General features: G+C 40.1%; 1 protein-coding gene across 2 annotated transcripts in view; it reads right to left on the reverse strand.

The window, feature by feature from the left end:
• LOC149243519 (putative RNA-dependent RNA polymerase 1) overlaps positions 1–24339 on the reverse strand; it is a 149414-nt gene that overhangs the window by 60918 nt on the left and 64157 nt on the right. For both annotated transcript variants that reach the window (XM_089374555.1, XM_089374556.1), the window contains one exon: positions 11420–13332. In XM_089374555.1, coding sequence (XP_089230681.1) covers positions 11420–13332 — 1913 coding nt within the window. The remainder of the gene's footprint in view (positions 1–11419; positions 13333–24339) is intronic.

Below are 24339 nucleotides of genomic sequence, written 5' to 3' on the forward strand. Positions count from 1 at the left end.
ATGGGTACGACTACCGGGTCTACCTCTACAATTTTGGTTGGAGGATGTATTCAGGTGCATTGGGGATGATCTGGGGATATATCTAGACCATGATAGATCATACATTGAATCCGATAGCATTGCCATTGCTAGAATTCTGGTACATTTGGATACCAGAGAAGGGCTAGTTGAAAGTCTTCGCTTACAATACAGGGAGCTCATTAGATGGCAGATCCTAGACTATGAGGGGGTACCTTTCCGGTGCAGGCGATGCCATGAAGTCGATCACTTGTATAAATATTGCATGTTGATCACCAATGTGCACATCGAGTCCCCAAGAAGACAAGTGACAACGGGCACACAGACACAATTGGATATTGGATCGACTCCTGCACAAAATACACCAATGCAACCCCCGAGGCGGCAAGAGAGACTAGGAAGACTCCTCAACAAGCGAATGCTCGGACTCCTGATGCACGGGTCACTCGATCTCACTCCTCGGGCACTAGTCCGATACCGGGTACTCTCATATCCTCTCCTCCCATATCTTGTAATGTTTTGAATTCTGAATATGCCAATTTATCAATTGTTGCATCGGGTTTGGGTTTATCTGCATGCAATTTGAGTCCCATCACATGTCATGTTGCATAGGGCCCCCCCACTGCTCTGGCTACTGATCCTACCACAATTGAGGGTATGCCCTCATTACATTATGAATGGGAGGAAACATCGGGCAATAGCTCACAACATAGATACAATCTTTGATCCCTTGCCCACCCCAAGCCACATCACACCTTCGGCCTGGGTGATGACCCTCCTCCTAAATCTCAGAAAATTCCCAGGGGCAGGCAATCAAATATATCTAAGGCCATCCAGAGGGCTGGTATTGAGGTGGCGATGGGCATACAAACTTCCATTGACTGGGTTCTTAGAGCACAAGGCAACCCTGAATTGGTTACCCCATGAAGTGCCTATCTGAGAGGATCGATGTATTATTCCTTCAAGAGACATTGGGAGAGGAGGTTTCCATCAACACCTTACTGGCAACCATTCTTTCTGGCCAGACATTCCATACACTTGATGTGAGAGGTCGATCAGGGGGATGCACCATAGGTTTCAATAACATAACTATTAATATTGAAAACATATGGGGAAGTGAAGGTGTATTGGGTGCAGACATCACATCTATTGAACTAGATGCCCCACTCCACTTGATAAATATATATGGACCCTGTCATAATCGTGTGGGCTTCTGGGATAAACTGATGACTTCATCTTTTATGGATAAGGACAATATCATCATTAGCGGAGATCTGAACTTCTCATTGGGACATGTTGAATCATGGGGCGCTCGAGCACAGACTGATCCCCTCACTGAATACTTTGAGCACCTATTGGATTCACATAACCTCCTGAATATAGACACGGCCAAGATCCAGCCTACCTGGCGAAATAGGAGAATAGGCGAGGATGCACTGGCCTGAATATTGGACCGATTTATCATTAAAGCACCACTGGTGGATCATTTGGACAGAATTAGATAGTGGGTGGGATCAGGGGGAATATCTGATCACTTCCCTATTTTTTTTGAAGTCATGAATTCCAATTGTAAGCCAAACTCTCCTTTTAAATTTAACTCGGCCTGGCTTGAGGAAGCAGAATTGCATAATATTGTAAAGGAATCTTGGATTCACTGTGGCCAAGATAACAACTCCTCACCGGCCGCAGTCATATCTAGTAATTTATCCCGGATCAAGCACAGGACTATATTATGGGAAAAAGGGAAAAAGATAAGAGACGATGCTACAATACTGAAAATTGAAGCAGAAATTAAGGAGATGGAGGGCACTAGCAATTCAGGTTATATATCCATTGAAAGGAAGGAACAACTTATCAAGTTGGAAGCAGAAAATATTAAACTCTTAAGACAGAAAGAGGAGACTTGGCGATTAAAGAGCAGAGCTATTTGGCTATAGGTCGGGGATGAAAATACTAAATTCTTCCAACAATGTGCCAGGGGGAGGAAATTAATCAATACGATATGGAGTTTAAGAGATCAAAATGGTAGGGAGGCCAACACATTCAGTCAACTTGCAAATATGGGCACTAGACATTTCTCCCAAATGTTTAGAGCCCCACGAGAAGCTACCATTGTAGAAGTACTCCACATTGCCGGGACAATGCCTCGATTTGTGGATGAGGAGGATATGGAGATATTGAACAAGTCGGTCACGCTGGGGGAGATTGAAGTTGTTTTGAAGTGGTTCAAAAAAGACAAAATCCCTGGACCAGATGGATGGCCTATTGAATTTTATCTTACCTTTTTTTACCATATTGGATCAGATCTCCTCATGGCTATTGAGGATTGCAGACTATTTGGGAAGATGCATGAGGGGTTTAATTCTACATTTATAGCACTCATCCCCAAAGCTGATAACCCCCAGACTTTTGATGACTATCGACCTATATCCTTATGCAATTTCATATACAAAATCATATCCAAGATCATTGCTATATCCACATCAAGCCCATCTTATCCAAGCAGATATCCAAGGAGCAATTTGCATTCCTCAATCATAGACAGATCCATGAAGCCATTGGTACTACACAAGAAGGGCTACATTCCATTAAGCTCAAGAACATTAAGAGCATCATTCTCAAGATTGACCTTTCTAAAGCATTTGACTGAGCAAGTTGGACATACCTTCAACTTATACTTACCCATATTGGCTTTCCACATACTTTCATTAAATGGATTATGTGTTGCTTCACATCTGCATCATATAGCATACTCATCAATGGGGTTGCATCCAATTTTTTCCATGCTGAGCGCGGCCTCAAACAGGGGTGTCCTTTATCACCCCTCTTATTCCTCCTAATTATGGAAGGTTTAAGTCGGCTCATATCCAATGCCCAAGCATCCAAGTCTTTAAGTGGGGTCAAGATGACAGATGTATCCTATCTTACGCATCTTTTATTTGTCAATGATGTAATAATATTTTTAGATGGATCTATTCGGGACACCACTTGTTTCAAGCATATTTTGTCCCTGTTTTGTAAAGCTACAGGAATGATGCCCAATTACAACAAATCAACCATTATGCCTGTATGTTGTTTACTAAATGAACAAAGACATGCACTACAACAATTTCAATTCACAAGACTAGACATGGAGGTCGGACTCAAGTATCTTGGATTTAGACTCAAACCAAATGATTACTGCATAGCGGACTGGTCATGGCTCATTGCAAAAATTGAAGGGCGCATCAACATCTGGCAGCAGAGATGGCTATCTAGAGCATGCAGATTAGTACTAATTAAATCAGTACTAGAGGCTATACCAGTATACTGGATGGCTCTGGCCTGGATACCAAAAGGCATCACCAACAGAATACAACAAATATGCCACAGATTCTTATGGAGAGGGAAGCATGTTGGAAGGACCTTTGCCTGGGTGAAATGGGAGAGAATTGGAAAGCCCAAAAAATGGGGAGGATGGGGCATAAAGGATTTGAATATATTTGCATCAGCTCTAGCAACAAAAATGGGCTGGCAGATAATAACATCAGATAGTTTATGGAAAGAGGTGGTTTATCACAAATACATATACCCTCTTACAGTTATGGAATGGGTTCGTAGGCCGAACAGGGGTAATACTGGTTCTTCCATCATATGGAAAGCTATTACTCATTCCATATCAGTCATAAAAAGAGGATTGGCATGGCGGATTGGATCAGGTGAGCATGTACGCCTTGGAATTGATGCATGGTCGGGTTGTGGAAATGCACATATACTACCACTGGCGCTCAAACAGTATCTTGAACTGGCCAGTATCACTCAACTCTCCCAAATTGCAGATGGGAGAAACACTACATGGCTCTCACAGGCTTGGTTATCAGCACAGGACCTCATGTTACCGGATATTTGGAGAAACAATTGGACCAGGTGCATTGGGGCACTTGATGAGTCACTTGTTAGAATTGTTGATCGAGAGGATGAAATCATTTGGGCTACATCCCCTCGTTGTCGTTATACAGCCTGGGATGGATATATTTTCCTTATATCGAAACAAGAACCAGTGGAGGTTGTTTGGTGGTGGCGACCCCTCTAGAAGCTTAAGGCACCACACAAATCCCAGTTGTTCATGTGGTGCATATTATCAAACAAAGTGCCTACTGATGATAACCTAAATCATCGGGCTATACATGGACCATCACGATGTTGCCTTTGTAAGGAACAGGCTGAAGACATAGACCATCTCTTCCTTCATTGCCCAATAACAAAGCAGGTGTGGAATCAGATATATATCTCCCTCGACATCAATATCAGATGGTATGGGGCACAACTCACCACTGCTTGGCAAACATGGTGGACCACAGCAACATCACAAAAAATCTGAAATCTCCCTCTACCTGTCTGCTAGGGTATATGGTTGACAAGGAATCGGATCATATTCCAAGACTCCCTCATTCAGTGGACATCAATATGAAATAACATTGAAGCACTATATCACTTAGTACCTAAGGAACAAACATCGAAACCTACTCGTACTATTACTCCTGAAGTTATTGATAGAACATTCCCATGGGCTTTTTTTTATGGATCAGCGCAAGACACTGGTTGTGGGGGAGGAGCAATACTATTCATATCGGAAAGACATTATTACAAGCTCAAAATGGGATTAGGGCGGGGCACAAACAATTATTCAGAACTAAACAGCCTCAGACATCTACTCATTTTTGCACTTGAGAAAAACTACAACAAGATACAGATCTTTGGGGACTCAAATATTGTCATCAATTGGTTCAACTTTGCATCTCATTGTCACATGAACACACTCAGGGGATTACTGGATGAGGTCATTACACTAAAATCACTTTGATTTTATTGTTTGCTTGCACATATACAGGGAAAGGAACAAGATTTATGACGGCCTTTCCAAGGAAACTGCATAGCAACCTAGGGGGCAGTGGATAATTCAACAACACAGAGAACAGGAAATATATCAGTTCTTCCATAGGCCATTGATCGAGCACAAAGGGGGGGATGTACCGAATGATCTTCCATGATCATTTGGCTGGTTTTGATTTTTGATACATATTTTATGACTGTTATGATGTTATTATCATGTTTATCTTATATGACTTTTTATGTAAATATTTATGGTCCTTTTTTGAACTATGATGTGACACTGGATAGATGGCTTGGTCCATCTCTGATATTAGCATAATATTTATGCAGATGATACAACATGTAATTTTCTTTTTTTTTATAATGGAAATTACGATTTTATTCTTAGGAAAAAAAAGTCTTACATAAACATAATTGTTGATATATTGCTCTTAAAAACTCATATAAATAAGCCTAATACACTAAGAAATCATCGTTTTGATTAAAGGGTCGAATTGGTCATTAATTTTCTTCATTTGCAATCAAAATATTGGACGGTTATCATTGTTAAAGCTGCCTGATCAGATTTAAATATCAGTCCCTATGACCAAATTTTAATAAGCCTAACAAGTCTAAAGGTCATCTCGCTAATTGCTAAAGGTTTATCATTGAAATGTGATTGTTTTCAAGTGATTTTTAGGACTGCCATTGAGTAACTTGTTTGCTGATCTATAACAGTGAGTTATTGCAAAAGGAACTCTCTAATATCTTAAGTTGTTTTGGTATCTTGATAATAGTCTTGTCTTGACTTTCCTCTTGCATCTTTGCATCTTTGCATCATCACTATTAGCAATCTCATTTTGAGCTTGTCTCTATTGTCATCTAATGTGCTTAATTGGTTTATGATATAAGTGGTAACTTGCCTAATCACTGAATAATATTACTAATCATAAGTAAGGTCTTGTTGACATAATTGATAAGCTCTAATTGTAATTGTTAATTTCATTTCACTTGAATTGTTAGCCTTGTCTCATTAAGTGCTTCAGTTTGTTCTTAAGTAACATTAAGTAGCGCAATAATAAGTAATCTCTCGACAATTGTGCACTTGTGTTTCACTACAATTGTTTATCCTGCTTCACTTGAGATAGTTGTTCAATTGCTCCTTAAGTGCTTCATTTAATTGCTCTCATATTGAATATCACTACAAGCATGTGAATTTAAATAATTTATCTTATTGGAGTATTTAATCTAATTAATAATCGCATTGAAGCATTCCTTCATCTTGCATCTACATTCTCGGCATAGTCTTTCCCTAATCAATTTAGTTTCAAGCATAAGTGTTAATTTTAGGCAACAATGGTATGTTCTATGCTTTAGAGCAATTTTACTTCAATTTCGTTATTAGCCCAATATCAATATCCAAATTAGCAATCACATCAACATGATAGTAAAATGCAAATAGAACATAAACATAAACAGTAGAAGAAAGGCCAAGACAAGAGGACACAAGATGTGGCACCAGCCAGAGACAAACCCCAATGTGGGGAAACCCTTGATCAATTCTTCTTTTAGTCTTCAATAGTTCAGCATAGAGAGTACAATTTACAAATCTGATATTTTGTAGCAGCAGTAAAAGAGCCCTAACCAGAAAAGTCAACGCTGGTCAACAGGGCAGATTTGACCCTTAACAAAATGGTCAACTTCAGTCAACTTCGGCCTCCAAACAGCAAGATGAATCAGCCCTCAAAACAGCCCAAAACAGTGCAGTCAAACTAGTCAAACAGCCAACCCTACGGTCAGCCCTAGCTGCAGTCAACGTTTGACCTCATTTTTTGTGCCCAGAAATGTGGCCTGCCCAAACAGAAGTATCTCACCCAAAAAAAGCAGTCAAACAGGTCAACGTTGCTGGTCAATGTTGGTCGAAACATTCCCTAAAATTTGTTCAACGCCCAAAACAGAATTTCATCCTCCTTTCCTTCGCACCTGTGAGAGAGAAAGCTGCCCAGAAAATGCGTACCCAATCAGATGAGGAGAGAGAGAGATGTGTGAGGATGAGTGTGTCCAAATGAGGCTAAGGCATCATGTATTTATAGCAAATGTTGAGGATGAATAGATGTGACTGTTGGGCTTCTGAGCCTACATAAGTTTGTTGGCCAACCTTGACAATTTGTCTATAATCAAAATAAATTCATAACTTCATTTGTACATGTCGGAATCGGATTATCTTTAGATCAATCCTACACCTCACAGAGAGAGGAATCCAAGAAAAGTATCAGCTGTCATAAATAAGATGACGCATGTGGATTTTGGCCCTAGTTGCCAATTTTAACACTCCCTCTCAACTAGGGAGAACTCCATCTGCTAATCCATCTGCCAGTCTGTACAATCTCTGCCATCAATGCACTTCTCTGCTCTGCTGAACTATGAAGAAAAAGAAGTGATCAAGAATGTATCATACCATTCTCTACTGATCCGAAGTCAGTCCCAAATAAAAGAAAGTGTCTCATACCACTCTTACTGACCCAAAGTCAGTGCCAATTGATCCCAGGAGGCTCAGGGATTTTACCCTTTACATAATCCATCACTTCTTGTTCTTCCAAGGTCAAATCAAGAGACATCTTCCATCCATGAGTCAGATTTATCATGGAGCTTGTCTTCGGCCAAGAAGTGGGATGAGGAACCCATTGAGCCTTTTGTCGTTGTCCAACTGTCTTTGGTGATTGCTCTTTCACTCTTGCTTGAGCTTTGTCTTCACCTCAGCTCTGACACCATGTTAATTTTAGGCAACAATGGCATGTTCTATGCTTTAGAGCAATTTTACTTCAATTTCTTTATTAGCCCAATATCAATATCCAGATTAGCAATCACATCAACATGATAGTAAAATGCAAATAGAACATAAACATAAATAGTAGAAGACAAGCCAAGACAAGAGGACACAAGATGTGGCACTAGCCAGGGACAAACCTCAATGTGGGGAAACCCTTGATCAATTCTTCTTTTAGTCTTCAATAGTTCAGCAGAGAGAGTACAATTTACAAATCTGATATTTTGTAACAGCAATAAAAGAGCCCTAACCAGAAAAGTCAATGCTAGTCAACAGGGCAGATTTGACCCTTAACAAAATGGTCAACTTCGGCCTCCAAACAGCGAGATGAATCAGCCCTCAAAACAGCCCAAAACAGTCCAGTCAAACCTGGTCAAACAGCCAACCCTGCGTTCAGCCTACGCTACAATCAACGTTGGTCAAAGTCAACGTTTGACCTCGATTTATGTGCCCAAAAATGCGGCCTGCCCAAAGAGAAGTATCTCACCCAAAAAACGCAATCAAACAGGTCAACACTGCTGGTCAACACTGATCAAAACACACATTGAAATTTAGTCAATGCCCAAAACAGAATTTCGTCCTCCTTTCCTTCGCACATGTGAGAGAGAAAGTTGCCTAGAAAATGCATACCCAATCAGATGAGGAGAGAAAGAGAGATGTGTGAGGATGAGTGTGTCCAAATGAGGCTAAGGCATCATGAATTTATAGCAAACGTTGAGGATGAATAGACGTGACTGTTGGGCTTCTGAGCCTACATAAGTTTGCTGGCCGACCTTGACAATTTGTCCATAATCAAAATAAATTCATAACTTCATTTGTACATGTCGGAATCAGATGATCTTTAGATCAATCCTACACCTCTCGGAGAGAGGAATCCAAGAAAAATATCAGTTGTCATAAATAAGATGACCCATGTGGATTTTGGCCCTAGTTGCCAATTTTAACAATAAGCTTGGTTGATAGAAAGATATGACCACCTTTTATCTCTTTGCTTGGGAAGGATGGACCCTCTTTAGTGGTTAACACAGTGACCTTGCAGTCGTCAGAGCCATAGTCTCTGCAGCGCCAAAGGCATCGGGTGGTTAGAAGTTTAGAACTCAAGGGGAGAGATCGTTAATCAAGCCATAGCTTGCTTCCCCTTGGTTTCTCATTGAAGAATTCCTTCATCTTGCATCTACATTCTAGGCATAGTCTTGCACTAATCAATTTAGTGTCAAGCATAATCTTGGTTGATAGAAAGATATGACCACCTTTTCTCTCTTAGATTGCGAAGGATAGAGCCTCTTTAGTGGTTAACACAGTGACTTTGCAGTCGTCAAAGCCACAGTCTCTGCAGCGCCAAAGGTTAGAACTCATGGGGAGGAATTGTTAATCAAGCCATAGCTTGCTTCCCCTTGGTTTCTCTCCACAACTTACTCTAGAGACTAGCCTCACAACAACTAGGAGGAACGATTCACCTAATTAGGCATATAATTTAAAATAAACCAACACCCAGCATCTCACTTTAATTTTTGGGTGTTGCATCTCATATAGGATAGTGAAGCATCCTGAAGCAACAACTGTTCATCTAGTTGTTGCGTAGATAATTTGATTAAGCAAGCGTTTTGACTCCATTAAGGCACTGGTCTCTCAAGATAATCTAATCTAATCTAATCATTAAGCTTGCTAAATTAACCAAGTTGTTAGGCCATTCAGTTATGTCTCCCGGACTTGTTGGTTGCCAACGGGTCTTTTCATCTTCACATTTCATAAGGACTATTGCCCATAGACTATTGTTGGGAGACAGCTAGAACGGAGAGGGCAAGGATTAGAGTGACAACCCCACCCTGATCGTTGTCACATCATGCCTGTACAATTTCAGCGACAACAGACCTCTTTGAGGATTTCAACCTAGTTGAAATTGACTTGTATCTTTGTGGAGATGTGATATTTTGGGGAGTATTTGCTTTTGGAGACATTCTCTTGTTTTGGAAACATGATTTTAGGATAATAAATGATTGGATCATATATCTCTTGTGAGTATTCTATGTTTTTGAATATCTTGTAATGGCTATTGCATGGAATGGTTATTTTTTAAAGTTTCTATGTGCTAGATTTTATTAAATATATTTCTATGAAATATGGAAAAAGTATTGTATTCATTACCCTGATAGAATGTGTGACAATTCCTTAAGTGACTCTTCATGTTAAGCTCTCCTTAATGACTTTATCCCCCATAAAATGATAGCTAGGGTTTGAAAACTAGGGTTTTTCATCATCCCTTACTCCATGCTAGGGTTTGATTTTTCCAAAAGTAGTTGTCCCTTTAGACTCCATCAACTAAGATCAAGCACTAGCCTCTCCACATAGGTGATCACACCTTTAAATTTCCCTAAACCTGAATTTCTCTCTTTCCTTAAATTTTTGACCATTTAAGGCAAGTCACTATTATAGGGCTAGGGCTAGGGCTGAATTCATCTAGGGCAAGTTTGTTTTGCCTTTGGTAGAGTTCTACACATGGTTTGCAACTCATTTCCTCAAAATCATCCCTTTTCCACGGTAAATTCTTCTATTTTAGAGCTGACGTCATAAGCCCAAGGTAATTTTTCCCCAGATCAAACCCTAATCTAGCCCTAGTCTTCAAACTTGGGGTTTTTTGAAGGTCTTTTATTCCAAATATTGATCATATCTATTTTGTTAAGCCTTTTCTTGACCTTGTGTACCGTGGTGAGCCTTTTATCCTTCCCTATTCACTAAACCCTAGGTCAATTAGGCCCTATATAGGTCTTTGGAGGATACACTTTTCCTTCTCACTAGTTTGAGCCTTGTCCTAAAGCTGAGTGTCCTTCCTTAGCCTATCCTTGTCACTTCTAAGCTGGAGACCTAGAATATCCATTAGGTGACCCACATACGAAAGCCTTCCTTGTGGTGAAAATCCACTAAAGAGAAAGAGGTGGTGGTTGTGGTGATAGTGGGCCTCCACCTCATAGTATTGTCCCTTGGTTTAGTCCTTGTCTTGCAAGGCCACTCACAAGACCTGCTAGATTTTGAGGCAACAAGCCCTCAATAAATCAAATGGAAAAATTCTTACACAACTATAGCCTTATTAAGCCAAAATATCAACATGCAAAAATGTTGGAATTGGGGTACTACAACTGAAATGTGAGAAACCTTTGGAAGTCATCAACAGGCAAGGAATAAACAATCCACCTTATCTTAATTTTCTGATGTTGCAGGAAATGATTTGCAACTTTATGCTTTAGGGGTGAAGGTATAGTAGTTTTGAAGTGGATTTTGGCAACATCACAGGCTGCAATGGCCACCTGGTAGTTTGATGACCACACAAGGACGGCCATGGAAGTGAGAAAGGTTTATTTGGGAGGCTCCTCTTTTCAAGGATGACAAAGAGGTACTTTGAGATTCCAGAGAATAAAAGCATGCAGATAGCTAAAGAAATCCCCTACCAGAGTTCAAGAACTTGCAATGTTGCTTATTTAACATTCTAACTTGGAAATAAGTCATTTAATTTGTTTTTTATTATAGGACTAATTCATTCTGGAGGTAAATTTCAAAGCTACACATTTTGCATGGAGATTGTGAATAAAATTTCAAGGATGTTTGTTATTGATTGACTGCTTCATAAAATCAATCCAAAATTTCCCTAACAACTGCATATTTCAACGTTCTTTTCATGAATACTTTACAATAAAACGTTGAACATAGCATTAGCATTGAAGTTCTTACCTTTCTCCCTTTTGTGGAAAAACTAAGCAGTCAACCATATATTCATGATCAAGTCCAGGAACATGGACAGCATGCAAAACTCTTATGTCACCCGGATGAAGACATGGGTTTTTTGCAACTACCACTTTTCCTTGCAATATATATGTTTTGTCCCTATCAATGAATCCAGATGCAGAAAGGCCATCATCATAAATCTTTGTGTTTGCTTTAGAAACTTGAATAAATACTTCACCATAGTTTAAGGTACCAGTTTCATCCAAACATCCTATTAGGACTCGACCTTTTGGGACAAATATACGGCACTTTGTTCTTAGCTCTAGCAACTGATATTCTCTGAAAGCTTGAAGCATCATCGAAAGATAAGGCTCTGTATTAGGACTGTAGCCCCCAGATAGCATTTCAATCAGAGTCTTATGATCATCTCCTGAAGACATTATCTGCAAGGTATCAAGAGCCATGTCGCTACTGATCATTATTTGATCCAAATGCACCATTGTCTTTTTCTGCAGGCATTCAAAATTCTGGTCGGGTACGCCCAATGTTGACAACAATGTGATTATTTCACGGTTCAAGAAGGCAGGCAAAAACCGGCTCCAGTTTAAAACATCTAATATTGTATTCTTTGAATTAAATTTATGCATGCTTGGTCTCAAAGATAGTTTGTGATAGGAAGTGGGATCAATAGCTACAACACCTTTGTAGCCACCATACCTTATCTGGAAAGCTGATGGAGGAGCTATTGTACTCAGTCCACATTTATAGGCTATTTGTTTTGCTAATGGCAAAGAAATCTTTCCAATGCCATCTGAAAAACAGTACTTGATGCCATCAGTAGAGACCTCAATATCAGGGATAATGAGGACCTCATGCTCTTGAACATTTGATGTCTGCCTAGAAGAACTAAATGATTGCCCCATTCTTGCTGCACACTTGGCTACATTCCTGATATTGTCAAAGTCACCCATCCACTTTCTGATGCTGTCAGCAGTGACTTTGTCATTTGGAGAAAACATCCAGAGAGAATTTTCCCTCAACTGACTGGCTGAAAATGCTAGGAATTCAAACTTTTTCTTGCCTACTACAATTCCATCCTTCAGAATTGACAATATCCTATCGTATACTTTTGTTCTTTGTCGCTTCGCTAGAAAACCATATTCAAGTTTGGAAGTAAGTGCATTTGAATGTAGCTTATTCCAGTCCTCGTCAACAAAAGAAACTCTGAGGAAATCATCAATATATTCTGCAAAGTGCCTTGTCACACGGTTTGAAACATTAAGCTCAGGGCCTAAAAAGTAGACCTTAGAAGGAGTAACTAGAGCTCTATGAAACTTCATTATAGCCCTGTCTGTAGAGATTGTAGCAGATTTCAACCGCTTTTCTGAGTTTCGTAACTTATTTAATTGATTTCGAAGCCATATTTCCGGTTCAAAACATGTGGTCTTAAATTTATGCAGTTCTGCCAGGGCCAGACGTATATGTAAATCTGGTGTTTTGTCATTCTGTAGTAAATCAAAGAACTCACGAGAGAGTGTTGGCCCACTCAGTATCCCATAATGAATGAGAGAACTGATTTGGAAATATATTTGATATGATAGATTAACATCCTCTGGAGCATTAAGACTTGGAACCATATGTGCAAAGGGAAAAAATGAAGTACCATTTTCTAGAGTAATTTCATCTTCCATTTCCTCGTGGTAAGGCATGCTTTCAATGATATGAGCAAGTTCCACAGTAGAAGGAAGCTCTATGCAAAATGAAGTGGCTTGCCCAATGCTACAAAATGCCGAAAAATCAGTTGTTCGAACCCATTGAAACTCAATATCCTCTTTGCAAAATTTGTACCGATCCTCACCACATTCTGGAGATAACTTCTGCACTTCCACCTTTTGAAAACATTTTGGAGCAGACTGCAACTGAAACAAATATAATCTGAGGATTAACTGGAGACCTCAAAATAAGAACCCCACTCATGCCTCAACAAGTTGATTAAAAGAAACAGGCACAGTTGTTCAATCCAAAATTTTTAGCAATTTATTTATCGATTTAGAAGCGACACTCTAAAACATAAAATCAAAGGTGATTTCCAAGTTCCATGCCTTACTTGAGCTGCAAAACTGGTTTTCCATCAAAATTTCGATCCCTTGTTCATGTTGTGAAAATTTCCAAGCCTAGGTGCCTAATGTCCTTATCATTTCAATTAAACAATAAATTGTTGAATTTAATCAATGCTGAAATTAAATTTAAACCATAGCATCAGTCACACAATAGCTGAAAATTAAATAGCAGAAGCATAAAACACAGTTTCGCACATACATGGGTAATTACTCCTTCAAAATCAACTTTTCATTCTTTCAAAAAACCTACAAGGAAACGTCCACAAGCTGCCCACAAAAAACAGGACTGCAAATTACTGAAATCACCCCAAATGGAACGGAACAACCTTCTGAGAGAGTACTGCCTCTTCTATGGCTGTACTGCCTGACTGTATGGCTTACTGTAGATGGTGTATGGCCTGTCTGCATGGACTGTATAGACAAATGTATGGTCTTTCTGTACTACTGTACAGGTCTGTATTGTCATGTCCGTATGACTGAACAGACTTCCGTACAACTGTATTGAAGTTTTGAACTATTCCATCTACAGTACAGAACTGTGCGTATCCCTGTATGGGATTACACACTGCCTGGACATGTCTCTTTCTTGGCTGCCTGCTTGCCCTCTCTCTCTCAACACACAACCTACTGAACTGTTCAACTATGATAAAAGCCTCTACCTTGACTTGTCTTTATACTTTTTGTTGAGAATCTATTTTTGAGATTATTCCTAGTCTAAGTCATGCATGACGTACACCTTTTAGACTCAACTGCTAAATATAAGATTTTCATTTTGTTACTGAAGTGAATTATGAATTACAAAATAGAATCACTTCTTGAAAATATCTCGAACTGCTTTTCATATGTTCACACTGAACCTGTGTGGAAGTTCATATGCAAGTTATAGCTATAATTCTCAACACATGTCATGCCAACTATAGAGAGTGCACGGAATGTCGAAAAACTGTTCGGTTTGATGCTTCTCTTGAATAGAAAATAGTAAAAACTTGAACTTGGGTTAACACTAAGTATACTGTAATATGCCAGTTTTGACCCCTGTAATGTTTTGAATTAGATTATGTATAAATTGTAAATGCATGATTAGAATGATGATTGTCAAGCCATGTGAGCTTAAATAAATGGCCCTATTTGTAAATGTTGTAAATATACTAATATGGATACTTGTGCGGAACTCAAGGCCAAAAGCCCAACTAATGAATGGATAAGCATATAAATGATGAAATATATTTTTATGGACTGTGTGTTAGCCTTGCCACAGCGAATTACCGTGATGTAGATATTAATTCTGGAATACAACATAAATAGTCCAAGATGGCCAAAAACAGGGCTATGGTTCCACCAAAGGGGAAAAGGAAAGGGGACCTGTTGACTGCTAATTTGCACTTGGCAGATATTGTGAAGACTCCATAGCCCATGACACAGAGTGTACATCAAACTTTTTTAGAGTTCAGAAGTCAGCAGGGCCTTCCAGCCCCTTTCTCTCTCCCCTTTCTTCAGTTTGTTTTCAAATTCCGCAACCCTATGGGGAGTTGTAAAAATGTTACTAACATGATGAATAAAGCTATGTAACAGGCCTAGGAGACTTGGGACTCGGTCAGCAAGTGAATACACCCTGGAGTGTTTTTTTCACTTAGATAATTATTCTCGTTTTTTAACGACAAATAATTGATTAAGTGTTTTCACTCACTTATATCCCCAAAGTTGGGGTGATGGCTTGAAGGTTGAGCCCCTAGTCCATCTTATAGTATCTATGGTCGATGTATATTACCATGTTAGGTCATCTTTGAAATTTTGCAGAATTTAACTAAGTCTAAATAGCAATTTTTAGTAATTAAAAATTTCCTGCAGGATGGGATTTTTTAATTATTTTTTATACAAAATGTAATAAAGTGATGCGAGAAGATGTTGAGGGTGTGTGAGTATTCAAAATTCATCCTCTCCACCTCAATATTCTTCTACGAGACACTTTGGGGGTCAAAAGGTCACTTCTAGCCCCTCCAAACCCACTTTTCCTAAGTCTATTGGGAAAATTGGAAATAAAATGCCAGAAAAATTAATAAGTGGAGAAAATAATAAATATTTCCACATGACAAATGAAGTGGAAATGACATGGAAAATAAACTCAAGCCAATAGTTAGTCAAAGGACAAGTTTGAGGGTGATTTGGCACCCACATCATCAATGGGTTAATGCATTCCAAGGAAATCGAGTTAGTGGCCAAGTGTGGGTTCGATTTGCTTATTTGACAAGTCGAATCTCCTCGGGAAGTTAATGTATGGATTGAGGGATGGTTGAAGATTATGATTGAGAGATTTGTGGAGACTGGTCTCCGCACACTCCACATGTACACAAGCAGCCAGCTATGAGGATCTGCACACAGCAGTTTGGGATACTCTTCTTGCTCACACACAGCAGTGGATTGGCACATGTTAATAGGTGTGATGTTATGGTTTTTTTTATTGGAGACTCGTCTGGGATTTTGCCTCCCCTCACCCACTCGTATTCTACACTTGGCAGCCCATCAAATGTACACATGAGAAAAGGAAAATACGTTGGGCAGAACAGGGAGTACGCTGCACACTTTGATGCCACCTACCAAAGTTCGATTTCACACTTGTCTTGGCCCTCTCACATGCAATTTGACTTGGCATTGGGATTGTCACTCTTGCTCCACTTGTCATTGGACTTCTTCATTTGGGATTTGCTCCTATTCTTGTATAACGAGTCCCATTGGGCTCTATCATTTTCATGGTTCGAAGCTAGATGTTTTTGTTACTATACTCAAATTTCTATTGCTCAATAAAGAAAATCCTTTGGGGGATACATGCTTGTCTTGTGATGCTATGCTTTGAGGATGAGGTAAAAATTTAAAATGTGTCATTGATTTTGTTCTTCATGCTATGATTATGTTTCATTGAGTTTATATTACATAAGCTAATTGATTTTGTGTATTGTCTAAGGGCATTATTGTCTAGGGAAGGGATATTGCAACTACTTGCAATCTCCCTTGAGCTTGCCATATCCTGAGCACTTGTAATTTGTTGTTCTTGGTTGAACAACAAATTCAACTTGGCCTTCATATGACAAGTCTCCTTTTGCACTAACAATTGGTTTTGCAAGTGTTTATTGTGTTCAAGGCAGGTTACCAAGTCCCTTTGGAGATTGGGGACGTCTTCGATTGGACCATCCATCTCCAAAGACCTCAAGGAGCTCACAAGTCACTCAAGCTAGGCATTTTCCAAGGACATCATTTGACAATTGATAAGGGGGTTTCTATAAGCCTTACATTCTTCCTTCCATCAAATTTGAAATTCAATTTCTATTGGTTACTTTCTATGTTGCCAAGAAACGTGGGTTCCGAGATGGGTGCGTCACTTTTTGAAACAGGGCACGTGGGTTCGTCAAGGGTATATTATAATTTATATATATTATATATTTTATATTTTATAAATTATAATATTTATAAATTTTCAAATCTTCCAACTTACATGTTAACAATTGTTCAAGTTGAAACCTAACAATATGCATGTTCACCACTGTTTAAGTTGAAACTTGAAACCTAACAATTTGATACTCATCTATGACACTGGCTGTCAAACTAAAACCCTTTTAAAATACACATACACTTCATTATTAAGTTGAAACACAATGTTGTTAAGGTTTATAATAAAGTTAGTGATAGAGGCGACATATTCATGCTAGAAAATATAATTTGATTCCTATCAGTCAAAGAATAACTATAGATGAAGTTAACCTCCAGGAAATTCATTATTGTCAATCCCTCAGAGAATGTTTCCAAATAACATAATGCCATCCTTCTACCAATCATTTCATGAACAACACTTTAGCTTATATAATTAGTTGACCTACTAACTACATCCCAGTAAACTATGAAGGTTGAGAATAGAGTTTGCACTGAAAATAACATAACAACCCTTCCAGTATGATTCTACCATATTCAAATAAAAGTATGGTACAACGATCTGGTTGCATTAACCTGGCAATCTTTAAAACCCAACTTCAACTGTAAAAATGTCATTATAGTGAACTGGTTAATTAAGGATGCATTAAACTTATTAAGTTATTTGTAAGCTACTCTTGGGCAGGAGGAGATTATCTTCCATCTGATATATCATATGGATATCCAATACCCAAATCATTTCTCTATCATTTGTTTGATACTGGAATTTTGAACTTCCATGAACTTATTCAACCCAACGACAAGCCATTACGTGGAATGTGAGAAGAAAAGTGTTAATTTTAGATAACAATAGTATGTTTTGTGCTTAAGAGTAATTTAATTCAATTTTTTTTATTAGCCCAATATCAATTTCCAGATTAGCTATCACATTAATATGATAGTAAATGCAAATAGAACATAAATAAAAAGCAAAAGACAAGCCAAGACAAGAGGACACAATATTTGGCGAATGCCAAGGAAAAACCCCAATGTGGGGAAACCCTTTGATCAAGTCTTCTTATTATTCTTCAAAAGTTCAGCAGAGAGAGAGAGAGTACAATATACAAAATTGACTTGCCCAAACACAGTCAAATATATGAAGTCAATAGGATGCCCTAACTAAGAAGTCAACGTTGGTCAAATCAGCAGAATTACTCCTCCAAATCAGCTCGGTCAAATCCAGTCAATTTGGCCTCCAATAACGGTCCAAATCAGCCCAAAACAGTCTTGAACAAATTAGTTAAACTTGGTTAACACACAGTGAAACCTGCGGTCAAACCTGCTGTCAACATTGGTCAAACAGCACATAAAATCTCGGTTTCTATGCCAAAGAATGTGGCCTACCCAAATAGAGATATTCCCACAAAAATCACAGTCAAACAAGGTCAAACGTTGCCCGGTCAACGCTGGTCAAACTTGCTGCAACTTGGTCAACACTAGAAAACAGAAATTGCAGTCAACCCTTCGCACGTGTGGAGGAGAAGAAGGTTGTCCTAAAATCATACAACCCAATCAGATGAGGAGAGAGAGATATGTGTGAGATGAGTGAATGTCCAAATGAGGTAGATGCTACTTCTATTTATATGCAACGTTGAGGGTGAATAGACATGACTTTTGGGCTTTTGAGCCTACATTAGATGGTTGGCCGACCTTGACAATTTGTCCATATAAGAAATAAATTCATAATTCCATTTATACTTGTCAAAATGAGATGATATCTCCATCAATCTGACACCTCTTGGAAAGAGGAATCCAACAAAAATATCATCTCCATCATGAGTCGGTCCAAGGTGGAGTTTGGCCCCAGTTGCCAAATTTAACACTCCCTCTCAACGAGGGAGAAATCCACCTGCCAAACCATCTGTCAATTTGTACCATCCTGCTTTGCTCTGTTGAACTATGAAGAAGAAATGATCGAGAGTGTATCATATCACTCTCCACTGACCTGAAGTCAATCTCCATTGATCTCATATCAATAACAAACATCCTAGCATAACGAGTATGGTAGTACACGATGCGTCCATCGGTAGTACTATGGTCCCTATCCTCATTTCACTACTCATTGGCCAGATGAGAGGTACTTCCCATGAGTCTTGGACTGCATGGGTTGAATGCATCGGCAAGAGAAGGTGAACCACTCATCCTACTCATATGCCATAGGAGAAGGTGAACCACTCATCCTATGCATATCTCAACCATCATGGGGTATCATAGGGGAAGGTGAACCACTCACCCTATACACAGCACACCACTAGGGAAAGGTGAACCACTCACCCTATACACAGCACACCACTAGGGAAAGGTGAACCACTCACCCTATGGTCGCTCATCTCTCCAAGAAGTACCCCAAGCCTCCCAGAGCTCAATATCCAACTCAAACAGGACCCTCATAAGAGGGTCTCTCCACAACTCCAAGTTGTTCACGGAAGGTTAAGAATTTGATCTTCCCCAGGGGCTTCGTAAGAATATTTGTGACCTAATCATCAATCACAATGTGACAGAACCTTATTGCTCCCTGTTGCACCATATCCCAGATAAAGTGGCACCTGATATCAATATGCTTGGAGCGGTCATGAAACACGGGATTCTTAGAAAGACGAATCCCACTTTGGTTGTCGCAGAAGATCACGGTGGTATCCAGCACATGTCCAAACAGCTCACTAAAGAGCTTCCTCAACCAAACAGCTTCACAGGAGGCCATACTAGCAGTAATATATTCGGCCTCGGCGGTGCTCAAAGCAACCAATTTTTGCTTCCTGCTCATCCAGGATATCGAAGCAGAACCTAGTGAGAAGCAACATCCTGATGTGCTCTTACAATCCACCACACTACCAGCCCAGTCAACATCAGAATAACCATGGAGCCTCAAATTCTCGGCAGTGTATCTCAGTCCATAGGTGATTGTGCCCCAGAGATATCTCAAGAGATTCTTGGTAGCAATCCAATGTATGTGATGAGGCTTGACCATAAATTGACTCAATGTATTCACTGCAAAGCATATGTCCGAACGAGAGTTCACCAAGAACATCAGGGCCCCCATGAGTTGACGATACTTAGAAGGATTTCCCAAATTGGGCCCAGCAGCACTTCCACATAACTTCTTGAAGTTAAGTTCCATCGGAGTAGTCACGGACTTACAATCCACCATCCCAAATCTTTCAAGTAGCTTCACAATGTATTTTCCTTGGGAAAGGAAAATCTCACCTGGATTTTGCCAAACCTCCAAGCCTAGGAAGTAGTGCATCAATCCTAGGTCCTTCATCTCGAATTCAGAAACCAACTCCCTCTTACATTGATAAATAAGAGGGTTTGCACCTGTCAGAAAGAGATCGTCCACATAAAGTACCAAGATGAGAGGTCTATCATTTTCAACCTTAAAGTAAAGGTTCGGATTAGCTTCACTTCTTGTAAAACCCAGCTTCATCAGATAACTGTCGATCCTCTCATACCAAGCCCGGGGAGCTTGCTTCAACCCATAGAGGGCTTTCTTCAACCTGCATGCATGTGTCTCCCGATCTTGAACTTCGAACCCCTCGAGTTGTTCAACATAGACTTCCTCCTTAAGTGAGCCATGTAAGAAGGCAGTCTTGACATCCATTTGATGTAAATACCATCCTTCAGAGCCAGCAAGCACAATGATTGAACGGATAGTGGTATATCAGGCAACAGGTGCAAATATTTCTTCATAGTCCACACCTTCCTTTTGAGAGAAGCCTCCAGCGACAAACCTGGCCTTGAACTTTTCAACACTTCCATCAGCTCCATGCTTGATTTTGTAGAGCCATTTCGAGGTGACAACAGATTTGTCCTTGGGTCTAGGGACCACATCCTAGACATCATTCTTCATAATCGACTCATACTCTTCATTCATAGCATCCCCTTCCAAACTTGGTGCTTCACAGCTGCTTTAAATGTGCAAGGCTCAGTTTGAACAATGGTGCTCATGGCAACTAAGTACCCTTGGTACCTATTCGACCTCTTACTTTAACGAAAATTCCCCATTGGTGCAATATGTCTTTCGGCATCTTCGAGAGTTTCCCTAAGCCATGAGGGTCTCCTTTTTCAGGAGGAGACCCTCATGGCTCACCCTGCGGTTCTCCCTGCTTTACTGTATCTGCTTCTTTGTCCTTCCTTGGAATAGGAAGGTTACTAATCTTCCCAAGCGCAGCATCTTCATCGAAGGTGACATCATGACTTATCTCCACTTCTCTTTGACCAGACGCATAAATTCTATATGCCTTGGAAGTTTCACTGTAACCCACAAATGTTCCTTTCTTCCTAGATGCATCCAATTTGCTTCTCTTTTCTTTCGGCACATGAAAATACACAGGGCTACCAAAAATTCTAAAGTGAGAAACATCAGGTTTCTTACCGGTGAAAAAATCTTTGGGGGTTTTTGGAGTCCAAGGCTTGATGAAGGCATCTATTTTGAACAAACACAACAGTGTTGGCAACTTCTGCCCAGCAGAACTTCGAAAGGCTTTGATCATGAAGCATGGCACGAGTGGCTTCTATAATAGAACGGTTCTTCCTTTCAGCAACACCATTTTGCTCAGGAGTATATGCGGTAGTAATCTCCCTCTTAATGCCAGCTTCTCTACAATAGTCATTGAACTCGTTTGATTCATATTCGGTTCCATTATCGATCCTCAATATTTTGATCTTATTCCCTGCTTTATTTTCAACCAAGGCTTTGAAAGAGCGGAACCATGTTAACACTTTGTCCTTCTTCTTCAAGAAATAAATCCAAGTTTTGCAAGAAAAGTCATCCACAAAGATAGCATAATATAAATATCCTCCCAAAGATGTCACGGGCAACATACCAGATAGATCAGAATGAACCAATTGCAAAATGTCAGTAGTCTTACTATCTTGAGGGGAATGGTCCCCTTCTATGTTTTCCTTCGGCACATCCTTGACAAACACCTTCATGCTCTACTTTAAATTCAGGCATACCTGTCACCATCTTCCTTGCATCGGGTGGAGCCTTATAATGTAGATGAGCAAACCTTCAGTGCCATAATTCGGATTGAAGGGATGTGTCGCAAAACATAGCTCCCAATGGACTTCCTCCAACTTGATATAAGTTGTCAAGCTTGAATCCAAGAGTAAATGCTTCTTTGAAATTTCTTTTCCAAACACGTACCTTCTTTCCATCAATGAATGCCACCTTGAATCCTTTGTCCTCCATCGCCAAAATAGATACCAAGTTCTTCTTTAGATCGGGTACATAGAGTACTTCTTGTAGATGAATGGTACTACCTTGATTTAATTGAAGTGTAACATTTCCAACTCCTTTCACAGGATAGGCGGCATTGTCTCCAAGAATGATTTCCAAATTTGTATCATTTTCTATCAGATTTGAAAGAGCATCCTTATACCCAGTAAAGTGCCTTGAGACACCACTATCAATCAACCAATTTCCCAAGGTATCTAGAGAGGCAGTGGAGAGGGCAGATATAAGATAAAATTCTTTTTGCTTGTTATCTACAACATTAGATTTATCATACCTGAAGTTTCTTGATCTTTTAGGAAGTCGAACATTTCCATGTTGAGTAGCAGGAGCACTCCTTTTTCCTTTGTTGTTGAATCTGCCATTCCTTTGATTGTTGTTACCTGTGAAATTGTTGTAGTTGTTGTTGTCATCATCCCAAGGTGTATCTGTTGATTTGGGGTAGCATCGGATGTGCTCTAGCCATAAAAATTGGTGGAGAGGCTAAAGCACACGAGATCTCCAAGACCCGGAAATGGTTTGGACAGATTGTACCCGGTTTGGGAGATATTAAAATAATTAATATTTTTAATGGAGCTCCTAAGTCTAAACTTAGGAAAAGTAAAATATTAATGGGTATTAATATAAAACTAGGTTAGAAGGTTCCAAAAGTCATGGATCAAGCCAAATCTAATCTTAGTCATTGATTAGAGATTTAATCTCGGTCGTTGAATGACCAACAGGAAAAGAATAAGAGGAGGCTTGAGGGTCAATTGGAGAACACACCAGAGTGATCAGTCATTTTATTCTCTAGAGCGGGGTTTGCTGAGAGAGATAGAATCAGTGATCAACAGTGAGGGGCAGTGAATACATAGCAAAGAGGCAGAGTTGGTGCCAGAGAGACAGCGCAAAGCCCGAAGAGGTTGACGTAGAGGCAGCTGGAGGCCACGCAGAGGTAGCCAGGAGCTGCGCAGAGCCCGGAGAGGTTGACGTAGAGGCAGCTGGAGGCCACGCAGAGGTAGCCAGGAGCTGCGCAGAGCCAGTAGAGGTCAACATATGAGACGCAGAGGGTCTAGGGGGTAATGCAGAAGCTCCAGAAGCTGACGCAGAGGTTAGCAGAGCTGACACAGGGTCAAGAGGCAGTGCTAGGAGGATTTCGTGGGACAGACTGGGAGCTGGTGAGCTGGATAGGGTGACGCAATCCCTATCAGAGTGACACAGAGCAGTGGAAGTTGTAATTGTTGTTGTGGGATCGTTCATCCAGTGATTTATCGGTCGGAATATTTGTCTCCCAAGAGAGGTACTATTGTCGAGGGCATTCTCCGTTGAGTGAGCCATTTCTGGCACCCTAGTTGTATTATGAAAACTGCATAATAATAAAACCCTCGGAATAGCTACACCGGTTTTCCCACATTAGGTTTTCCGGAGACATTGGTCCAAAAATAACAATGTCACTTGTGTGCTTGTTTTCTTTCAGTTGATGCTCTGTACATGTTGATATTGTACTTGTGTTTATTTTCAGTATTTACATGGTAGATAACTTGTTAAGTAATTGAACAAGTAGGAAGAAATCAACCAGATAGTACAGGAAGAATTTCTAATGGGTTAAACTTAGAAATTCCAACATGGTATCAGAGTGTGGTTACAAATCACAGGATAACTGAAGGCATCAACTAGCAAAGCAATAGCAGCAGAAATAGTTGTCCCGAGTTACAGAAGTTGTTCCTAGCAGAAAGCAGCAAGGAAGGGGTGACGTAGAGGGCCTGTGTCATCAGCTCGAGCCAGGAGGAGGATCAGCGCAGAGGTAGAGAGGAGCAGATCTAACCTACGCAGTGCCCAGTCATCTTTCTCAGTCAGGAAGGATCGACATTGTGGCCAGGAGGTGCAGATTTTGCCAATGTCGGGATTGCACAGAGCCTAGAGGCTCAGTCCTTCAATTGTTGGGGCATAGGAGGCTGTGGATAATTTGCGGAGCAAAGCTGGTGGGGTACTGTGGTCAAAACAGTACCTAACAGGGCAAGACCAAGGAGGAGGGAGTTGCTGCCGAGGCGGATTTCTAGCCAAGGAATCTAGATCAGTGGTGCAATTGCACAGACGATCGGAGTGGGGCAACTCGACGTTGGCAAAGGGATTTC

This window comes from Pinus tabuliformis, chromosome 8, assembly GCF_031772625.1.
Source record: "Pinus tabuliformis cultivar Carrire ecotype Pingquan chromosome 8, CPIR1, whole genome shotgun sequence".
Classification (NCBI taxonomy): Eukaryota; Viridiplantae; Streptophyta; class Pinopsida; order Pinales; family Pinaceae; genus Pinus; species Pinus tabuliformis.